This window comes from Drosophila pseudoobscura, chromosome 2, assembly GCF_009870125.1.
Source record: "Drosophila pseudoobscura strain MV-25-SWS-2005 chromosome 2, UCI_Dpse_MV25, whole genome shotgun sequence".
NCBI classification, from domain to species: Eukaryota; Metazoa; Arthropoda; class Insecta; order Diptera; family Drosophilidae; genus Drosophila; species Drosophila pseudoobscura.
Window position 1 is genome coordinate 22,430,116 of NC_046679.1, and position 19,411 is coordinate 22,449,526.

At 44.1% G+C, this 19,411-nt stretch overlaps 1 protein-coding gene across 4 annotated transcripts; it reads right to left on the reverse strand.

The window, feature by feature from the left end:
- Positions 1-1,469: 1,469 nt before the first annotated feature.
- Positions 1,470-14,959, reverse strand: ich (zinc finger protein ichor). Of its 4 annotated transcripts, none has more exons than XM_033385935.1 (4): positions 13,992-14,959; positions 13,614-13,762; positions 1,730-4,585; positions 1,470-1,670 (listed from the first exon to the last, which is right to left on the reverse strand). In XM_033385935.1, the coding sequence occupies exon 3, from the start codon at positions 4,498-4,500 to the stop codon at positions 2,605-2,607; it is 1,896 nt and encodes a 631-aa protein (XP_033241826.1). In that variant the 5' UTR covers positions 4,501-4,585; positions 13,614-13,762; positions 13,992-14,959; the 3' UTR covers positions 1,470-1,670; positions 1,730-2,604. The 4 variants fall into 4 exon arrangements, with proteins under 4 accessions (XP_033241826.1, XP_033241823.1, XP_033241825.1 ...); XM_033385932.1 differs by having other exon boundaries at positions 1,470-1,684; XM_033385934.1 differs by having other exon boundaries at positions 1,470-1,684; positions 14,351-14,958.
- Positions 14,960-19,411: the final 4,452 nt, after the last annotated feature.

Genomic DNA, 19,411 nt, shown 5'->3' on the forward strand with positions numbered 1-19,411 from the left:
TGATGTTGCATAAATTTAAGTGCCACAGATACAAGGCGCAAGATACAGAAACGAGTTACAGATACATCAAGAAGCAGGCGAAGCAGCAACCAGCAAGCAGCACCACCACGACCACCAGATGAAGAGACTCTGCAGCATAGAAATGCGGATGCGAGACCCGACTCAACCCGACTCGCCTGAAGTCGAGACTCCACTTCAGATACACACACACACACACACACACGCACACATATGCACTCCTATATTCCGTCGTAGCCATGCCTGCAGAGGAGGCAGTATATCGTTGTCTACCTCCAGACTTGCTGCGGTGAAAGAGCAAAGTATCTTTGTATCTGTTTGCCGTTGGGTTGGCTGCTGCTGCTTCGAGTTAACATTTCAAATCCGCTGCGGTTCTGCTGTGGCAAACGAGAAACGAGTCTTGGAAATTGGGTCAGTGGCACAGTATGTATGGCATTCTCTGTCTCCGTCTCCGACTTTGTATATATGTATCTCATACCACTGTGTGGGCTTCTCCCTCTTTCTTTGACTCTTTCTTCCACTGGCTTTCTTTGTGGTCAATATAATGATTCTACCCGACTTGTCGGTTTGGTTTGGTTTGGTTTCTGTTCGGTTTCTTGGTTTCTGTTCGGTTCGGTTCGGTCAGGTTTCGGTTTGGGCTCTGTCTTGGGGTCTGTTGCTACTCCATTTTGTGGCCGAACGTGCCTCAGCGCGACGCAGTCAGGTTGCTAATGGGATCCGATCCGTGTGGGGCATATGCAATGCGGCGACACCCAAAAGTTATTTCTGAGGTTCCAAAAATCGCATTCGAAAACCAAATTCTTAAGACGATTTCCATTCATTACGCATACGCCTGGAGGTCCCATAGGCCCAAGAATCCCAAAAATAGAACGAAATAAAACTCTAAAAATAAAATAGACATTTTCCAAATTGTAAGCTTAATTTGTTTTCTGCACATTTTGAATGACATTCGAATTTATTTAAATAGAATTAATTAAATATTAGGCATTAAAATTACGAAATAAATATTTACAAATCGAAATGTGTTGAACAAAATAAATAAAATTGCACGTTAACTAAAATAACACAATTGAAATTGTTTTTTGCTTTTTTCTCCATAGAATTAACATCCATTAAAATTACATTAATTTATGTTTAAAATGTAATTTATTGTTTGCTTGAGTGTGTGTTCCAAAATGGTTAATTAATCATAAATAATTTCATGCATATCGAACATAATTTAAGGTTTACGGTTAAGATTAACTTTAAAACTTTAGCAACAAACTTTTTTTAAAAAACAAATTAACAACGCTTTAAGATATTAGCTAAATTAAATCGTATTCGTATTTATTACTTGAGTACATTGCTAAACAACTCTCCGTACTTCTCTTTCCACATTTAAGATTTTTGTGCAAATTGATTATTAAGAATAATATTTTGCCAAGCCCGCTACTGAATCTTACCATAAAATGTATGTTTATAAATAATGCTCTTTAATTGGTTTGTACAGAAACTATAACATAATTGTAATTTAAAATTGTATTGCTCTTCCTTGATTAATTTTAGTTAAACCCTTAATTTGTATGCTTCTTCAACATGATGAGGTACAGACAACATTTCAGAACTTTATACAACTGGGACTTCCGCTCCCATCTCTTAGTTGGTATTATTGTCTAGATTTTGATTTCTATATATATATAAATATATGTGTATGTATGTATGTATGTTTTACCTGTGCCAGGACCTTGGTCGCTAGAAGTACGCTTATTTGCATCAAAACAGAACAACAGTTGCAGAAAGACAATTGGACGCTTCGTTGTTCTTACATTGCTTGTGGTCTCTTTGGCCTATCGTCAGCTCTATCTTAGGGATATCGTTTGTGGGAAATAGTATCTCCATTTGCCTGCTTGGAGGTAGTAGGTTGATTTTGTTTGCTAGCCTGACAATGTACACATAGCCTTTTAAAGTTCTTGATTTGGTTTGCAACTAATGCCTGAAATATCTATGGAACAGAACTCACGGAAACTCTCGCTTCTCAAATCCTTCAAATAATAATGTTTTCTAATAAAAACCTCAAAATAGACAGCACTCACTTAAAGTACACTTTCAAGTTACTTTCAATGTTGAGTATATAGAGTTTTTCTTTCTTTAAAACTGAACTGTACTGCAGATTGTTCTTTAGTTTTGTTCATCAATCGAATCCTGATAATTTCCACTATGTATGTAACTACGATTTAGCTATAGAGATCAAAAGCAACCAACAACAACGAATATCAAAAAGTGTGTGTATGAGATTGCTCGACCTGTGTGGGATAGTGGCGGAGTGCCTGTGCCACTCCGGCCAGTGTCCCGGCCAAGCAATGACGCACACGCACACAGAAGCAGGGAGAAGCCTTTGGCCAGGAGAAGCAGTCACCGATCAAGCAATCCAGATCCCGAGAAGAAGAACCCGTATTGCTGGTGATGCGATGACTAGACATGACCTTGGAGTGGGGCCCTCCCCGCCTCTGGGGTCAGATGCAGACACTCAGAGCGTGCTCTCTGCCTCTTGTTGGTCCAGCGAATCAAGAATCAAGAAATTTGTCGAGGAGCCTGCCGCCGCCTCGGTCAGTCACGCCCAATTCTCTTATGTATCTGTTGATGTTTGAGCAAGTGCGCCTTCTGGCGGAAGGCCTTGGCGCAGACATCGCACCGGAAGGGCTTCTCGCCGGTGTGGGTGCGCAGATGCACCTTGATGTTGGACTTGTTGAGGAATCCCCGATTGCAGATGCTGCACCGGTGCACGGGCTTCTCCTTCCCCAGCAGTCCACTCAAGTCGCTGGCACTGAAGCTGCCCACGCTCGAGGGCGAAATGGCGCTCATCTGGGGCGTGGACGGGCCATTTCCACTATCTCCCTGCTGCTGCTGCTGCTGCTGCTGTTGCTGTTGCTGTTGGTGCTGTTGGCTGGACTTCTTTTGGGCCCGCGATCGCTTGGCCTTGGGGGTGCCCGTCCGCAGCTCGGAGCCCGTCGTGGTGGCCGTCGTCGTGTGCGGATAGTTGCCCAGCATGTCCGGGGAGCAGAGTCCGCCGTCCTTCATCGAGTTTGGGCCATTGAGGGGTCCCATGCCAGAGCCGGAGAGCTGGTAGGCGGCCTGCTGCTGCTGGTGGGAATTGGATCCGTTCGGATTCGACTGGGATTGGTTGGACAGGTAGCGGGGATTGATCATCAGACTGTTGTCCGTGGTGCTGACCACGGAGCCCGGCGGACTGCAGCTGCTGCTCGTTGCCGCCGACAGTTCATTGCAGTATGAGGTAGATGTGGGCGCTTCCCCCTTGGATGTCCCTGTCGTGGTCGCCGAGGAGGAGTTGTTGCTGTTGTTGTTGTGAGAGTGATTATTGTTGTTGTTGTGGGAGTGATTATTGTTGTTGTTTCCAGAGCCAGGGGGACCGTGCTGGAGGCGGTTCTGCAGGAGCGGCATGTAGCCATGGCTGAGCAGACTCTGCAGCGTGGAGCTGCTGGCGTGCATGGGCAGTGGCGAGTGGGGCAGCATGAAGTCGCCCAGCGAGTCCTGCTGCGAGACGAGCACCTTGCCCTCCTGCTGGATGCAGTTGCCGTCGATCCAGGCGTCGAGATCCATCCAGCTGTCCCGCGTGTCGTTGCCCTCGTCCTTGTCCAGCTGATTGGGCACCGTCGTGTCCGCAATGGCCGATCCAATGATGGCCGCAATATCGTCGATGGAGTTCATGTCCACGTATTCCGTCAGGTCCTTGTAGATGCGCACCCCGCTGCCATGCAGCGAGTCGGCCACCTGGTCGATCGGCGTCAATGTGGCTATGCTCGGGCCGTTCCCCTGTCCCCCGCCGCCCGATCCCGCCCCACCTGGTCCTCCGCCGCCGGGCCCGCTCATCACACAGCTGTCGGCGACGGAGTAAAGCTTAGAATCTAGTTGACTATCGGCAAAGAGCTTGACATCGGCCAGGCAGGCGTCCGCACAGGGATCCCCGCTCAGTACGCTCTCGGGCAGGCAGGTGGAGGAGGAGACTATGTTGTGCTCGTTGGAGGAGTTGCTGCTCCCGCCGCCGCTCCCCCCACCGCCACCGCCGTTGGGCCCGCTCTGGGCCGTCGTCGATGTGGGATTGGCATTGGGGTTGGCCTGGTAGGCGCTCTGTATGTAGTTGTTGTTGCTCTCGTCCGGCAGCCGCTGGGCAATGGCATGGTAGTGGTGGCCCGAGATGCCATTGATGGACAGGTGGCCCGTGTAGCCGGTGAAGGGGGGCAGCGGCTTCAGGTCGGACAGCCCATTCAATGAGGACCCATTGAGCAGCAGATTGTCCAGCACGTCCAGCGAGTTCTTCTGATCCGCATCGCTAGGCAGGGAGTCCAGGTCGTGCTCGAGCAGCAGCTTGTGGCCATCCAGCAGATACTGGTCCTGCCCGCTATTCTGTGGCGGTCCCCAGCAGGGACTCATCAAGAGGCTTTCAACTTCCGATTCACTTGGGCCGTTCATGCTGCAAAACTTCATTGTCAGTTGACCCAGGCGATCGATACGAATCTTCTGCCGATCCTTGGAATAGCACGTTTCAAACAATCCAATGACCAAGCTTCAACTGCAAATATAAAACAGAAGCACATATCGCATTTAGTCCTGGTGCAAATCTCAAGTTATTTATCAACAAAATGTGTTAGTTTGGGGATGCATATCTAGTATTAAGAGATGACTATTGTAACAGGTAGTTCTTTGCATTCCTCTAAATGATATTCTCTAGGTTACATTAGATCACAGAGAGTCCCCACTGATAGGTTAAGTCCCATTCATATTTCAATCCTAATAGTGTAATGGATTATCTTTGATCTTCCTATTGAGCTTACAAGAAATGCTTCCGCCTTGGAGGAATCTTTCTCCGTCGCCTGCCTAATGATCTCCCCCCAATCTCCCCAATCCCGGCACTTGCTGACAGACAACCTGCAGCAACATCGATCCCGACACACTGATAGGTCCCCACTAATGATTCTTTAATATGAAAATATTAAACAAAAATCGAAGAACGTCGGGCCGCCTGTTGACCAAAAATAGGGTTCCACGGGGCTTCCATTCCTCCGGCCCCTGTCCCTGTCCGGCATCAGAGGGGCACGGAGACGGAGCCGAACAGATAGATTAAGTTAAGACATTCGATAAGCTATAATATCCATAAACAAGAAGAAAGAGAGGAAGATACGATGCACACGAAAATGAAGAAGAAATGACAAAACGAAGAAAACTAAAACCGATACCAGAATCGGCCAATAATAATTTCCAAATGGAATTTGGGTCAAAACATTAATAATCAGTTAAATTAGCATATAAATTGGTCAGAAAGAGAGAGACAGAGCGAGAGAGAGAGAGAACGCATTTGGCTACGAATGTGTTATCGTATTCGATTATTTGTATTTCGATGGGGCACCACGCTTGATTGGGGCAAGTGGAAGTTCTCCCAAGAGTCAGAGCCAGAGCCGAAGTCACAGCCACAGCAACATCATATAAAAGACCCGACAATGAAAGTACAGGTGTGGATCCCAAAAAAAGAGACAGAGAAGGAGGGTTGGGGAGGGGAGGAGGAGCTGGAGGAGGCAGCCCACACCAACAACAATTATAGAAGTTCATTTGGAAGCACAAAACGAAAAGAAACGAAACGGGGAATGAAAGAAACGGTAAAGCAAGCTGGCCTGGCTCTGTTCTCTCTGTCTCTCTTTTGGTGCATTAACAGTTAACTTGATTTTGAGGCTTGGCCTGTCGTACGCTCGCTCGTTTGTGCATGTGTGTGTGCCAGTGTATGGGTGCCCCAAAGAAGAAGCCGCAATCAAAAGCTAGACATTGTCCAGCTTTGGGCGAAAGAGAAAATTTCGCTTTCAACAGGTTGTTGCCATAGCAACATTATATTTCTAGTTCCAGCAACATGTTGCCAGAGCTAGGCTTAGTATGCGGAAAGAGGCAGCGCCATCGAAGCAGCGCAGCAGCGCAGTCGGCTAAGCATGCGCAGCTAAGCGTGGCAGCAAGCAGTGGAAAAACAACCGTTAACCGAGAGACAGAGCGAGAGAGAGAGAGAGAGAGAGAGAGAGAGACGACCTGCTGACATACTTCCGTGATACGAGGCAGGCCCGGCTTTAATGCTCTCTCTCTCTCTCTCTCTGTCTCTCTTGTCTTGCTCTCTGAGCTGCCGTTTGTTTCATTGTGTGTAATTGCTGGCTTCTCGGATGCTCATGCTCGCGCTCACGTCTCTTGCGCTTGCTCATTGCTTGGCACAGTTTCATGGTTTTCAAAGGGTATTGCAGAGGGTATTATATGTCGGGGAAGATATTAACAATATAGACATTAAGATGTCGATTAATTCTAAAGGGTTTGCTTTGAGAAAACCACTTTAATAAACCAAGCCCTTGCTCCTAAATGCTGCCATTTGCGTAGAGATTTATGCTTCGGCTGGAAAAAAAGTCCGAGAATGCAAAAACAAAATATTCAATGTATTGCCTTTAAGAGTGTTGTTTGTCTGTTTTTGTTGTCCCTCAAAAGCGTGCGTCAGGGCTCTGTGGGGCCAGCCACCGTTATACATGTGTACGTGAGCGGCAGTGCACTTTCCGCTGATGTAAATAATCGAACTGTTAGGGTATCCCAAGCATCGTCTCGAAGCTATTCATTGTTTCTTGTTGTTTCGCTTCTCTTTTCGATTTAATGAATTTTAAAATTCTGCCCGTCGCTTTGGAGGCGCCTGAAGTCTGAGTGACGTTTTGATGCTGTCTTTAGAGCACTCCATTCCTCTACGGAGAATCGGAATTGGCGTGAAATATTTTATGGAAAACAAAAAAAAAAACGCTCCGCTCTTTCATTCCATTCCATTCCTTTCCGAGTCTGAACTCCCTCCCATTCCGAACTCCCATTCCGACTCTGGTTCTGATTCTGATTCCGATTCTGATTCTTCTATTGTTATGGTTTGACTGCGCGTCAGATTTTACACATTTCTGTTTGCTGTGTTGCTGTTTTATTGTTTGGCGGCTGCTACATGAACATTTTGGTTTTAATGAGCCACATTGTAACGGTGGTCCGTTGCCCCGTTTGCATTTGAATGCCCCACAGCGGACACGGAGACGGAGATGGAGACGGACACCGACACCGACACCGACGCGGACGCGGACGCGGACACCCACTCACACTCGCACAAATTGCGGGGGCGCGCCACACAATCACAATGGGCCTCTATTGTGAGCCGAGCTTGTAAATGGTAAATGGTCAAGAGATTCCACGGACAATGTCAGCGGACAGCAGCTCGATCGGCTGTGGGGCCATTATAATTACATCTATGCCCCACTCAGACTCTGTCCCACTATGAACGCTTTTAACGGTGTTTCCAAACGAATTAGTGCGAATTTTTGACAGCCGACTGATTTTATGACCCTTCTCCTCCTCCTTCTCCACCTCCCGAGTTTGTTGAGCTCTTTTTATGGCTTTTAAGGGGGTAATATATTGGATAGGAATCGGTGGATATGCATATTCATGTGCATATGATATTGAAATGTAAGAAAATACCTGATTCCAAGAGACATTCAAAGTCTTAGTATGCCCTTAACGTGGACTTCCGTCCACAATGATATCTTTAGAAATGTTGTAAAAGATTGTTGAGTATTTGTTACAAAATTGTAGATATGTGTTGGAAAGAGTATTATCTAGAATATAGGAAAATCAAGATCAACTCGGTTGTCCTTCGAGGAAGTTCCAAAGGATCGTAGCGAATCGCGTGTGTCTCTCTGAGATAGGGCTAGTGGCGAAGAAAGAGAAAGAGATATGTTAAGCTACTCTGTGTGTGTTTAAGAATGAGCGAGAAAGAGAGTGTGCGGGACAGAGAAGAGCCTGGAAAACCATCCTGAAAAGGTGCTCTAATTGATCCGTTTGGATTGAAAAATGGAGCCCATATATTACTAGTTGATATTATAACATGGATAAAAATGTTTTGTAATCATCTTAAACCGATTTTCCTCTATCTATTAAGATATATACACCGCATAGAAACCCCCTATCACCATTTCTTACAAAGTACATCTAACCAAAAAAGAAACCCGATAACAATTCCACAAGCATACCTTTCTTTAGCCATAAAAACATTCTGTTCCCTACCAGAAATCTTGTGAAAATGGCCCAAACAATGGCCCCGCTCTTCTAACGATCCGAGAGGGTCACAACTTGGCGAAGACAACAAAAATAACTTATTTAACAATCTAACAGGCAACTAAACGTCTGACCCGAGCAATTGACCAACGAAATGAACTCTAAACTACATCAGCATCGGCATGAGCGGCAACAATGGCTACAACAACACACCAGCTGTTTGTGGAAATTGAGTTCTTAACTTGGCCGAGAAGAGAGAACGAAAAGCCCAGTTCAAACGCGAACGCGAACGCGAACTCGAACGGAAATTGAGCTTAACCTTTGGCGGCAATCAACTTCCGTTTAAATGTTCGAACACGATGCAGCGTCAAAGGTCAAAACGTTTTGGCCAAAGTCAAGCTGCAAACACTTTCCTGCTCCTCCCCCATGCACCATCCTCCTTTAGAGCACCTCCTCTCAGCGGAGAAGAGCTCAGGTCTCAGAGCAGACCCAAAATGAAAAGAAAAATCAGGTCGAGACATTGGCGGTGGGGTTGAGGTGGCGAGGAGGCAGAGAGGATGGCTGGAAAAAGCGAATGAAAAATTATTTGATTGCAAAATTTACAACCGCAATGATTTCCACTTGGACGAGGAAAAACCGCACGTAGCAGCAGCATCCACAAGGCTGTGCAACAGCAACGGCAACAACAAAACTTTGACCAAGACCGAGAAGCCGAAAAAAGCCTCGGAAACGTGTGGCTTGCATTGAGGTCGCCATCAGTCATTGAAGGTTTTTGCTGCGATGCTGCGTCTCCGCCACTGCCACTATTCCCCGTGCCCCACTCAGTTGTGGATGCAACAAATTGCTGGCAATGAAAAGAACGAGACAAGAAGTGGCAAGACTGGAGATCGGTTGTCCACCGATTGCATGAATACTCTTTCGATGGGGCTCTATAAAGATATGAGATAAAGGTTGGAAATAGGGGAAATCCATTCTATGGACGTCTACCTAAAGCTAAGTATTTCTTATGAACGTTTTCAAATGTTATATACTTTCTCGTGAAGCAGGGTATACTCCACTCCTACTTCTTTTACCGAGAAAAGCACAGAGAGTGGCTTAAACTGGAAACTGAAAACTGGGAAACGTGCTTGGGGTTCCAGTTCTTCATCTCCTTGGCAGCTGCGCACTTGACCGCACATGTGGCACGTGTGGAGCTGTGTGTGAATTGTTGCATAGACTTCTTCTGCTCACCTCCTGAATGACTAACTAACCCAGAGACAGAGCCGGAGCTGGAGCCAGAGCCAAGCCCATCTGCAGACCGCAGACCCATGCTCTAGACGCCATCAGAATCTTGTTTTCTATGGGGCTCGTGTGGCGATGTGTGTGCCTCAGGAATGGTCAAAAAGAACAACAATGTTGAGGGGAAGCCTGAAGACTTTGGCAAATGGGTGGGCGTACTCGATGGGGGCCCCGGCCCCGACCCCGCCCACTCGCCTGCCTGCCGGCCATCACCATGGCCATGTGGTATATCAAATGAGTTGGTAAATGCTAGATGGGCCGGCTATCTCTGGCACATGAATAATGTTATTCAAGGTGTAAATTAGGTTTTAAATTAACTAGTCTAGCACCAGTTACTGGCTGATGGCAGCAGGAGGAGGAGGAGTGCACTAGATCGAGATAGAGACAAGAATGGAGTGGAGTGGAGACTCGAATGGGTTTTGAGTGGCGTGCAGCAAACTTTGTTCCACATCATTTGGTGGACCTGTTTTAGCGTGATAGACTCTCATAGTGCTATAAAAATCAAATTTGCTGGATGATTTCTTAATTGAAAAGAATGTTTCAGGTTATGTTTACGGTTCCATAGTGTAAAAGATGATATTGGAATCGGAAGCACGCCTATCAAATATATCTTTTAATTAAGTGGGGAATCTGTCTTTGCTTCATAAAGTGAAGGATAAGGATATGGGCAACATCTACGAAATATATCAACCAAGTGGTTCCTGGACTTCTTAGAGTTCTTCTTGGAGTGGTTTCATAGGTAAATGAGAATTCATTTAGTCTAGTAGTCAGTGCAATACCTTGAATGTTACATAGTAAAGACCTAAAGGAGTATCACTTGTGTATTTGTAAGATTCAGATCTGTAATAATTAGAATTTATCTTGTAACTCCTATTTTCCTGTCCGTTTTTAAATGTTTGGTAAACTTTTGGTGGTTTCTGTTGTGCTAATGGAGTTTTATCGCTGCTTCAGCCATGAATGAACTTCGGCCACAACAATTTACTCTGGTCAACACTTGACTCCTCTCGACTTGACTTTGGCTCTGACTTGGAGTCCGTTGCGACTACAACTCCCGTTAGCCGGCAGGGGCCACACTCCACTCCCTTTTCTGTGTGGCCAACATGTGTCCGACAAGCGAGATGACAAGTCAGCGATAAACCCGACCTGGAGCTGAGGCTGGGACTGGGGCTGGGAGCAAGGCTTGGCTATATTTTTATGACTGAGGCTGTATGTACATGGCAGAACGGGAGAACGGGAGAGCTCCACTCCCTATGGCTTTGGCTATGCCTCTGCCTAGTGGACCCATCATCGGCAACAACAACAACCACTATGCAAATTTGTGTGTATTTTTTTTTATGATGCTCAACTATTTTTAGTTGGTTTTTTGTTGTTATTTAAATGACGCCCGCGTTGGAGTCCCGCTCCCTGTGTGTGTGTGTGCGTGTCGAGACTCTATTATTATTATTATTTTTTAGTTTTTTGGTTGTTGTTTGTGGTCAGCCGAGAGCCAGAATACTCGTACAACAACCACTATGACAACATGTCTAGCAGGTCCCAAAAAGCATTGCCCGGGTCAGCGAACTTTTTCCTCCAGCTGTTGGATTTGTGTGAATAATAATTATTTTATATTATTTCATCTTTTTTTAACTAAATTTTGTTTCGTTTTTGCAGCTAAATGTGCAAATTAAGCATAAGAGTCAGACCTATGGAAATCCCATACATTTCTGATAATTTGATCATTTTTGTGATAGAAGTGGAGGGCTTCAGGGGTCAAGAAATATAAGGAATGAGGGGCTTGCTGAACCCCAAGGAAATCCAAGCTATTTTCCAATATTTCCAAAAAGGAAGAACGTGAGAATTGCAGGTAGGATAATATAGAAATCATGGAACTTCCTTGCATTCAAACTAATCTCCGAATAATATATGATCGATAAAGAAGAGCACAACATTGCGTATACCCCGATAAGAAAACAATCCCCAAATTTAGTACAAAAATAAATGCATATATGAATCGAATACTATAATTATGGTATCTGTATAGTCATGGTTGATGCTGGCCTAAGAACCCAATTCAGTTTAATCTCTTTTGTAATTGATATGTTATGCCTCCCCTCCTGCTACCCCGTACTACGAGCAAAACCCGCCCAGCCCAGCACACCTCTTAATTAAAGATCGATTCGGAGCCGATTGCGGAGCTCAATTTTGAGATTCAATTAAAAATGAAAGATGAAAATAAGAAAGAAAGAAATAAAGAAAGAAAGAAATGAAGAATTCAACAAAAATGAAAATGAACAAAAACATCTTTAACCCAAAATGCAACTTAATGCCTAGCGAATTTGTTACGCTCATTGACGATGCCAGACAGCTGAAAGAGTTGTTATACTTTGTTGGTCTCTCTGTTGGTACCATACCCTAACAGAGGGTGCAACGAATACGAGCAGGGGTTTGTAGTGCAAAGAAGGAAGCGGTTTCCAGTGCTTATAGCAGGTATCCCACTACTGCTAAGCCACTCTGGGAGAAGCACATAGAGGACACACGACTTTGTTGTCTCTCTTGATCGGATTAAAGACTTTCTACAAAGCTCACTAGATTCGATATTCTCTAGATATCGGTCATATCCAAAGTTTTCTGAGTACTACCTCTTAGCTTTCGAAGATCTCTAAGCAATTTTAATCCTGTGGGTTTAAAAACAATAATAATAAATATAACATATCCATAGAAATTCCATAGAAATATAAACTTTTTGTGTGGAAGGGTATTTCAAGTTTCGGTTCGAGAATATTGCTACTCTTTTCTGTGCCTATTTTGGCTGTGACTCGATTCTCTTGCTCTTTCTCAGCTGTTTCTTCTCTTTGCTCTGTCTCTGACTCTGTCTCTTTCTCTGCCACTATCCTCCTCCTTCTTTCTCCTCTGTGTTTTGTTTTTGGGGAACTTGCCGCTTGCTGAATGAGTAAGCGTAATTTTGCGTCATCTAACGGTACAAACAGCCGCTACTGTTGTTGCTGTTGGTATTTTTTTTTTTGGGGCTGGCATTGCCATTCCGTTTGTTGTTGTTATTGTTGTTGTATTTTAGACCATTTTTGTCAGACAAACAAACGGTTTTATGATTTATTTTTAGCTCCTCCAACGGCATGGCAACAGCAGTCCCTCCCTCCGTCGCCCCTGCCGTTACCCCTACCTACACGAAACTTCCCAAAAAAAGAGTAAAATTTAAGTGCTTGCTGTAAAACTGCGAAGAAGAGAATGAACCAGAAGGCGGAAGAGAACAGAGAACAGAGAGAGAGAGAGCTTTTTACTTCCGAATGCAGTTCGGAAAGTTCGTTTTGGGGTCGCCTAAAGAGGCTTAATGGGTTTGAAATTGGATTCGTACTCGCATTTAGTGGGCTCATGTGCATTGCGCATACGTCATGTGGGAAAAGGTCTGGGAAATGGGATTATCCAAATAGGTGTGAGGAGGGGTGGAGGGATGGGAAACCTCTGTGGAGTGTAATGAGATTGGTAACACTTTGTAGAAGCATTTAGAAGTTGGAAATGTTCTATTCCAAGCGATCAATTTGGGAATCTTTAGTGATATTTGGGATCCTCGTAAGAATCATTGGATTGTCAGATTAAAGAGCTATCCAAGAGATACTTCTACCCAGCTATGGCCATAAAAAAGTAGTTAGAGAACCTAAAGAATATAGTCCTAGTACTCTACTGTTTCTTAGGCCAATGCACTGCTTCTCGGATACTATCAAGCCCTGTGCTTTGGACAGCACTGAGATTGGTCTTAATGGAATATACAAACACTATCCAATTTGCCTCTTCCTCTGGATATTCCATCCTTAGCAGTCTGATACTATTATCTCACCTAAACAGATCCAAGTCCTAATTAGCAGCCCCGTCCCTCATAAGATGCCTTGTCACTGCCCATTAGAGGCCTGTGAATTTCACTATTGTCATAAGTAGAACCCTAACAGAACATTCCACCGCGCGGCGCTCCCAATGCGTCTACTATAGAATATATAGTATATACAGATCTATTTGTATTTCATAACAGGTGAGTAATATGCAAACATATCGGAAACGAATTCGGTCAATGACTTTTGCCTGATTTGTTTATAAGCCAGACCTGAGAATATTCTTCTTACGGCGAGGCCGTTGACTTGAGGAATTTCTGTTGCTGTTTCTGTGGATTTTTGTTTTTGTTTGTGTTTTATTTTATTTTCGAGTTTCGGTCGGGCGTAGAAAATTCATTCATTACTTACTGTTACGAAATTGCAGCTTCAGCTAATAAACATTTTGAGTAATTTTCGAAAAAATATATCAATATTTATTTGTGGAATATCTTCTGTTCGAGTCTCTTTGCTTGTAGCTCGTCTTTAAAATTATCCGTGTTTATCAAATATGTATAATCCTTGGGGCATAGATTGAGATTCCTTTTAGTATATTGTTGTTTCTGGTTATTCATGGGTTAATTTTTGCGAGGATTGAGGGAAAAGGCCACACACCAAAATAGAGTTTAATGAATTAAAAGTTAAACTAAAAGAATGGGGAAACCCAACAAAACCAGTAGGCAAATAAAGAAGATAAAAATATGGAAAATAAAGGAAAAAAATCAAAGAATAATATTTTTGTATACTCACAAAAACAATGGGAGGAAGACATAAAACTATGCATAAAAAAAATGAACGGGGAGTAGTACGAGTGGATTGTTTATAGTATATATGGGATATATGTGGATATATTGGATTGCAGCCCAGCAATGTTGGATGATAGTCCCGCTATGGATAGTGGTTTTATTTATATAGGTTTTCGAATTATCTTGGTTTTTTCGGGTTTCTTTTTATATACAGTGGGAAAAAATGCTGTTTTTGTAGTTTTCCGATATTTGTGAAAATATTTACAACAGCGTTCTGGGAGTATTTAGCATATATGTATATGTATTTGTAATTATTGCAGATAACTGATCAATTCTTTGATTGGTTTTATTTTGATTTGTAACTTTTTCAGAAGCGTATTTCCTTTGCTGTTGTTGTGGTTTTTATTGCACTGTTTTTGGAACACTTTTAGCTGTAGCACTTTTTCCTGTATTTCATTTTATTTGGAATGTATTCGAACAATTCTTCTCGGACTTTTCGTCAACCATTTTCACAATTTTTAGGCCGCCTTTTATCCATTATAATAGATGGTAATGGTAGATGTTGTTCACTGTATTTTATTCTTGATTCTTTTTTTCCTTTTTGTATTATTTTTGCTGTTGGTTTGTTCTAATTTCTGTTGCTTGCTCTTTCGATTAAAGCCACTTCACGGGTTTGTCTGTGTGCTGTGCTGCGCTGTGTGTATGAGGGGGGGTCCACGTCCACAATCCAAAACCGAACCGGGGCACGAGCACGGGCACGGGGCACGCGAAACGTGAATACGCAAAAACGCTCTGGTATCCGCACAACTCCGAAGACGTCAACGGTAGAAGAAAGCCAACTGAAATGTGCGCAGGCGCAACACGAAAAGAAATTTCCGAGCCAAGAAGTTCAGCGCCGACGTCGACAGCGTTAGAAGAGCGCAGCTACCAAAATCACGCTCTGAGAGCGGAGAGCACAAGAGCGTGAAGTGATGATGATGGCTGATGGCAACATGTTGGGCAACATTTTGGTTAAGCCGTGGCCCCCCTCGAGGTCACTCTGAGACGCAGTTCAAAGTCAGGGCTATGTTTGTTGATGCTGCTGAAGGTATGATTTTAGGAAATTAAATTAAAATTAATTCAGATTTGTAGAAGATTTTCTTGGCTATATTTGCTATATACTTACTATATGTTTTCTTATAAGCCAAAATCAAGTTATTCATTCTCTGGCTCTCTCTGGTCTGATACGACTCTCTTCTTCTCTCTTCCTGATCGTGGTTCTCTCGCGCTGCTCTCTCACTGCTCTCTCGCTGGCACACAACTTGACCTACTTAACAAAAATTTAAAATTTTTTCCTGTTATTCCGCCTTGTAAACATGTTGGCAGCAATTTACAGTTTGCCGGCAGCCGAGCAACATGTTGCTAAGGCTTCGGCCTTCTGTCGCTGGTAGTTGGTGTTGTTGCATTTCCTCTTTTGCACTTGCTGCTGCTATGGTTGTTGCTGTTGCTTCTTTTTGTTGCTTGCTTGCTTTGCTGCGCTGCATATATTGTTGGTGTATTTGTTTTTTGTTATTGCAGTCGGTGCTGCAGCTAACGGTACCGCTGCGAAAATGAAAGCTCCGAGCAGAGCAGAGCCCGGCTCACAGGTTGCCCACCGCGGAGTGCCGGGTTTTGTGTGAATTTTTGTGTTTTTGCTCACGACTTTTGTGTCTCCCTCTGCTGTTGTTGGCATTGTTATATACCCTTAAAGAGAGGGTATCATGGTTTCATTCAAAAGTTTGCCAAACGCAAAGAGATGCTCAGACAAAGCAGCGATAGCTCGTAGATTCAGCTAGATTTGACTCCATGGGAACCATAGATCCCTCTTCAAGGGTATCTACATCTTCGGCTCTTAGTTAGCCCCTCTCTCTCTCTCTCTGTATTTATTCCCAAGCTTGGTTATTGTTGGTGTTGACTAGCACTGGCATTAGCATAAACAAGAGCCGCCTCATCATCGTATTGACCAAATGCAACTGCGTCACTGGCCACTTTCCCCGTCGCCTCCGCCGTGTCCGTCTGATTTGTTGGTCATGTTTATGGCTCATGATTTGTTTTTCATCGGCTGCTGCTTCTTGTGTCTGACTTTTTTTCGCTGGAATTAACTTGCGTTTTTTATTTCGCAAAAATATTTTATCTGCATGTTGGGGCATTTTTTCCACACAACATACATATTTTCGTTTTTTTCCGCTGTGCGTGACTCATGAGGGTGATTAAAACGCGTTATCTTGGGATTGTCGTGAACTTTGTCACCTACTTTGTGGCTCCCTTACGAGGGAGTGTTTCATGGCCAAGTTTGTGGCCTGAGTCTTTTGTTTGGACTTCAGATTTCAGGTGGATTGCGGATAAGGCAAGGGAGTGGGCCAGGAGGCCCTCAATTCCTCCACAAAATATGATGAAAACTTTATTGAAGCTATCTTTAATTCGTACGCAATACTATATACCATATTTTATAACATTTCTTAAGACAATCCAGATACCATAGTATTTCGTCAGCTGTGGTGATGTAATGTGATTTTTGATACAGAACTTCATGTATTGGTGAAGAGCTTCCTTCATGGAACTACTCCACTAACAAATAAGAAGTAACCAATGAAGTCTGACATCTTTACAGTTTGCAATAATTGTAATATCAATCAATTGAAAGACATACAATGAACCCAAATAAATTTCAATAAATATTCCCGCTCCACTGTCCATTGTCTTCTCCAATAAAGAACCCGCCCCATTGCCCCCCGCTTCGGGTTCCCGGTTCCAAGTCCAAGATCAATAATTTTTACGGTCGGGCAAACAGAGACCAGACCCAACGCAAACGGAGACAGAGACAGAGAGTCGGAGGCAGTGGCAGATGCCGAGACAAGAGGCAAGCTTTTGGGATGGCTTTTCGGACGGGTCGGATCGGGTCGGTCGTCAGAGCCGTGGCAAAGGGAAAAATACAGTTAGACAAATTCTATGCACGTCAAATGTCAATCTAGCGGGCACAGTACGATGGGGAATCAATCTCGGCATTAAAGAGTCGAGAAACCAGAAGAAGTTCGGCAAAACTTGTGAAGAGCGCATACAAAACTAATTGAACTTGGACAGCGTGACACTTCATCCAAAAGGGGACAGGGGAAGCGAACAATTTAGGGGTTTAAGAGTGTACCTCCACATAGGAAAGTGCCTCCGAAGTCAAGCCATCACTCAAACCATTTTGTTCCAGGCAAATAAAGGCAAGCAATCAGATCCGGGCAAACGCCAGAAGACACCAAAAGGGGGCAGGCACCGCGGCCGGGTCAATGGGGCAACGGTGAAAAAGTAAAAGAAACAAAACAAGAATGTACAGAAACCCAACCGCACATTGTGTAAATATTGACATGGGGGTCAGGCCCTCAGAACAAGATTTGTGCATTTGTCAGGGGCAGCGGCAGGGGCCGTCACCACACGACACACATTTGGGTTAGACAAACCCCAAACAGAAGAAATATGTACTCGTAATAAAAGCAAGACTATGCCGAAACAAAATGAAGATCTTCTGGGTAAGTCTCCACGGGCGGTGGCCCGCCGCTCCTGCCTCCTTCTGACCGCAAAAGATCTGTCAATTGAGGTGCAAACAAGCGATTGCGCAGAAGTCAAAACAATTTGCAACGCATCCCAGCCAGACGCACCTTTCTATTTGCCCAAAACAAAACACAAAGTCCAAAAACGAGCTGCAAATGTGACAGAACGAACAAGTGCCCGTTGGGTGGTCCGCGTGGGAGAGGTGGCACACAGGTACGATCTTCCATTAAGTGTTGCAAATTGAACTGTTTGCTGTTGTGCCGCCGAATTCAGTCCCAGATCCAGACCCATCCGGTGGCAGTGTCGTAGCGGGTGGCAGAGCTAAACAGAGCACAATATTTGGGTCTTTCGGTCTTCGGTCTCAGTGAAGTATGTGTCCTAAGTCATTTGTTTTGCTGGGCGAAACTGAAACCAATTTGCTGCAGCAAAAAAGTAGAGCAACCGTTTTGGATAAATAAATGAAGGAATGCCATAGCTAAGATACATATCTATGTAGATATAGGACCTGAAATCACATTTGTGTATCCCTTAATATGTATTTTTATTCACACTTAAATAACAGACTCCCTTTCTCTCTCCCAGAGTGGCGAAACACGCCTCCCTCTCTCTCCATCTCAAGCTCTATTTCCAACCCAATATCCCATATAAATCTATAAATCTATAAGCTTCCCAATTCTTCTCTGCAAACCAACCATTTCAACATTATTTTTTCCAACCCCAACACAGATCTTTTCTCCCCAAAAACCATTTTCGAAAATGTTCAGCTCTTTTTGGAGTAACTTAAACTTTGAATTGATGTCAAACGTTGCATAAATTTGGCATCATCTCTAACAGCAACACCAAAAACAACACCAACGACACGAACAAACATCAATAGTAATAATTCTGTAAATTTTGCATGCATAATTTTCTATTCTTTTGCGACTTCTTCTGCAGCGTTTTTTTTGAGCCAAGGTGCGGGCGTCACATACCCTCGACAGAGGGAGATAGACATGGAAGAAGAGAAAGAGATGGAGATAGAGATAGAAGGCCTATCAACGCTAATAACACGCAAAAGACAGCAATAAAAGAAAAGGAGAGCGCGAGGCAGGGAGAAACGAGAGCAACAAAACGAGGCAGCAATAAAAATGCAAAATAAATTGCCACATGTGAGAGCAAAAGAGATGGCTGGAGTGTATGGGGGGAGCAGAAGAAATGGATCTGTCGGAAATATGTAGACCTGGGAGAAATATGAATGTAGTGCAACGTGTGGGAGGCGTTTGGGGTGGGCGTTGCTCTGTATCCGCGTGTGGGTGTGCAGTGGGTGGCAAAGGTCAAGACAAAACGCAGCTCTGGCAACTCTGCTGCTGCTGCTGCTGGCTGCAACTCTGGCAACCGGAAGTGGGTCAACGAAAACCGGATCCGCATCGTCAAATGCAAACGCAGCTGTGTGTGTGTGGAAAGAGATAACCAACAAACGGCAACAGCAACAAACAAGAAGGGAACTCCAGCTCTGGGGGTACGCAGCATTTCATACCCTGGCCGATGGATCGTCACAGTGGAATATTTGAAGACAGAAAGCCAAAGCAATCAATAGATCGATTATAGACCTATTGCCGCTATATGATATAGGGATTGCTTTGACCTGTTTTTGATAATATGCTTCACAGTAAACAGATCCTTCAAATAGTACTTATTTATCGCATACTACTGCTGCTCATCATCCCCAATCGGTTCTTTATGGAGATGGTAGATGTCTACGATGGCTCATTATACCCTCCACGAGGGTATTCTCGTACCAACAACCAAACAAACAGCACACACACAACACAAAACAAACATCAGACAATGGCAAATGCAATTGAGATGCAAATGCAAATTGCATTTGCC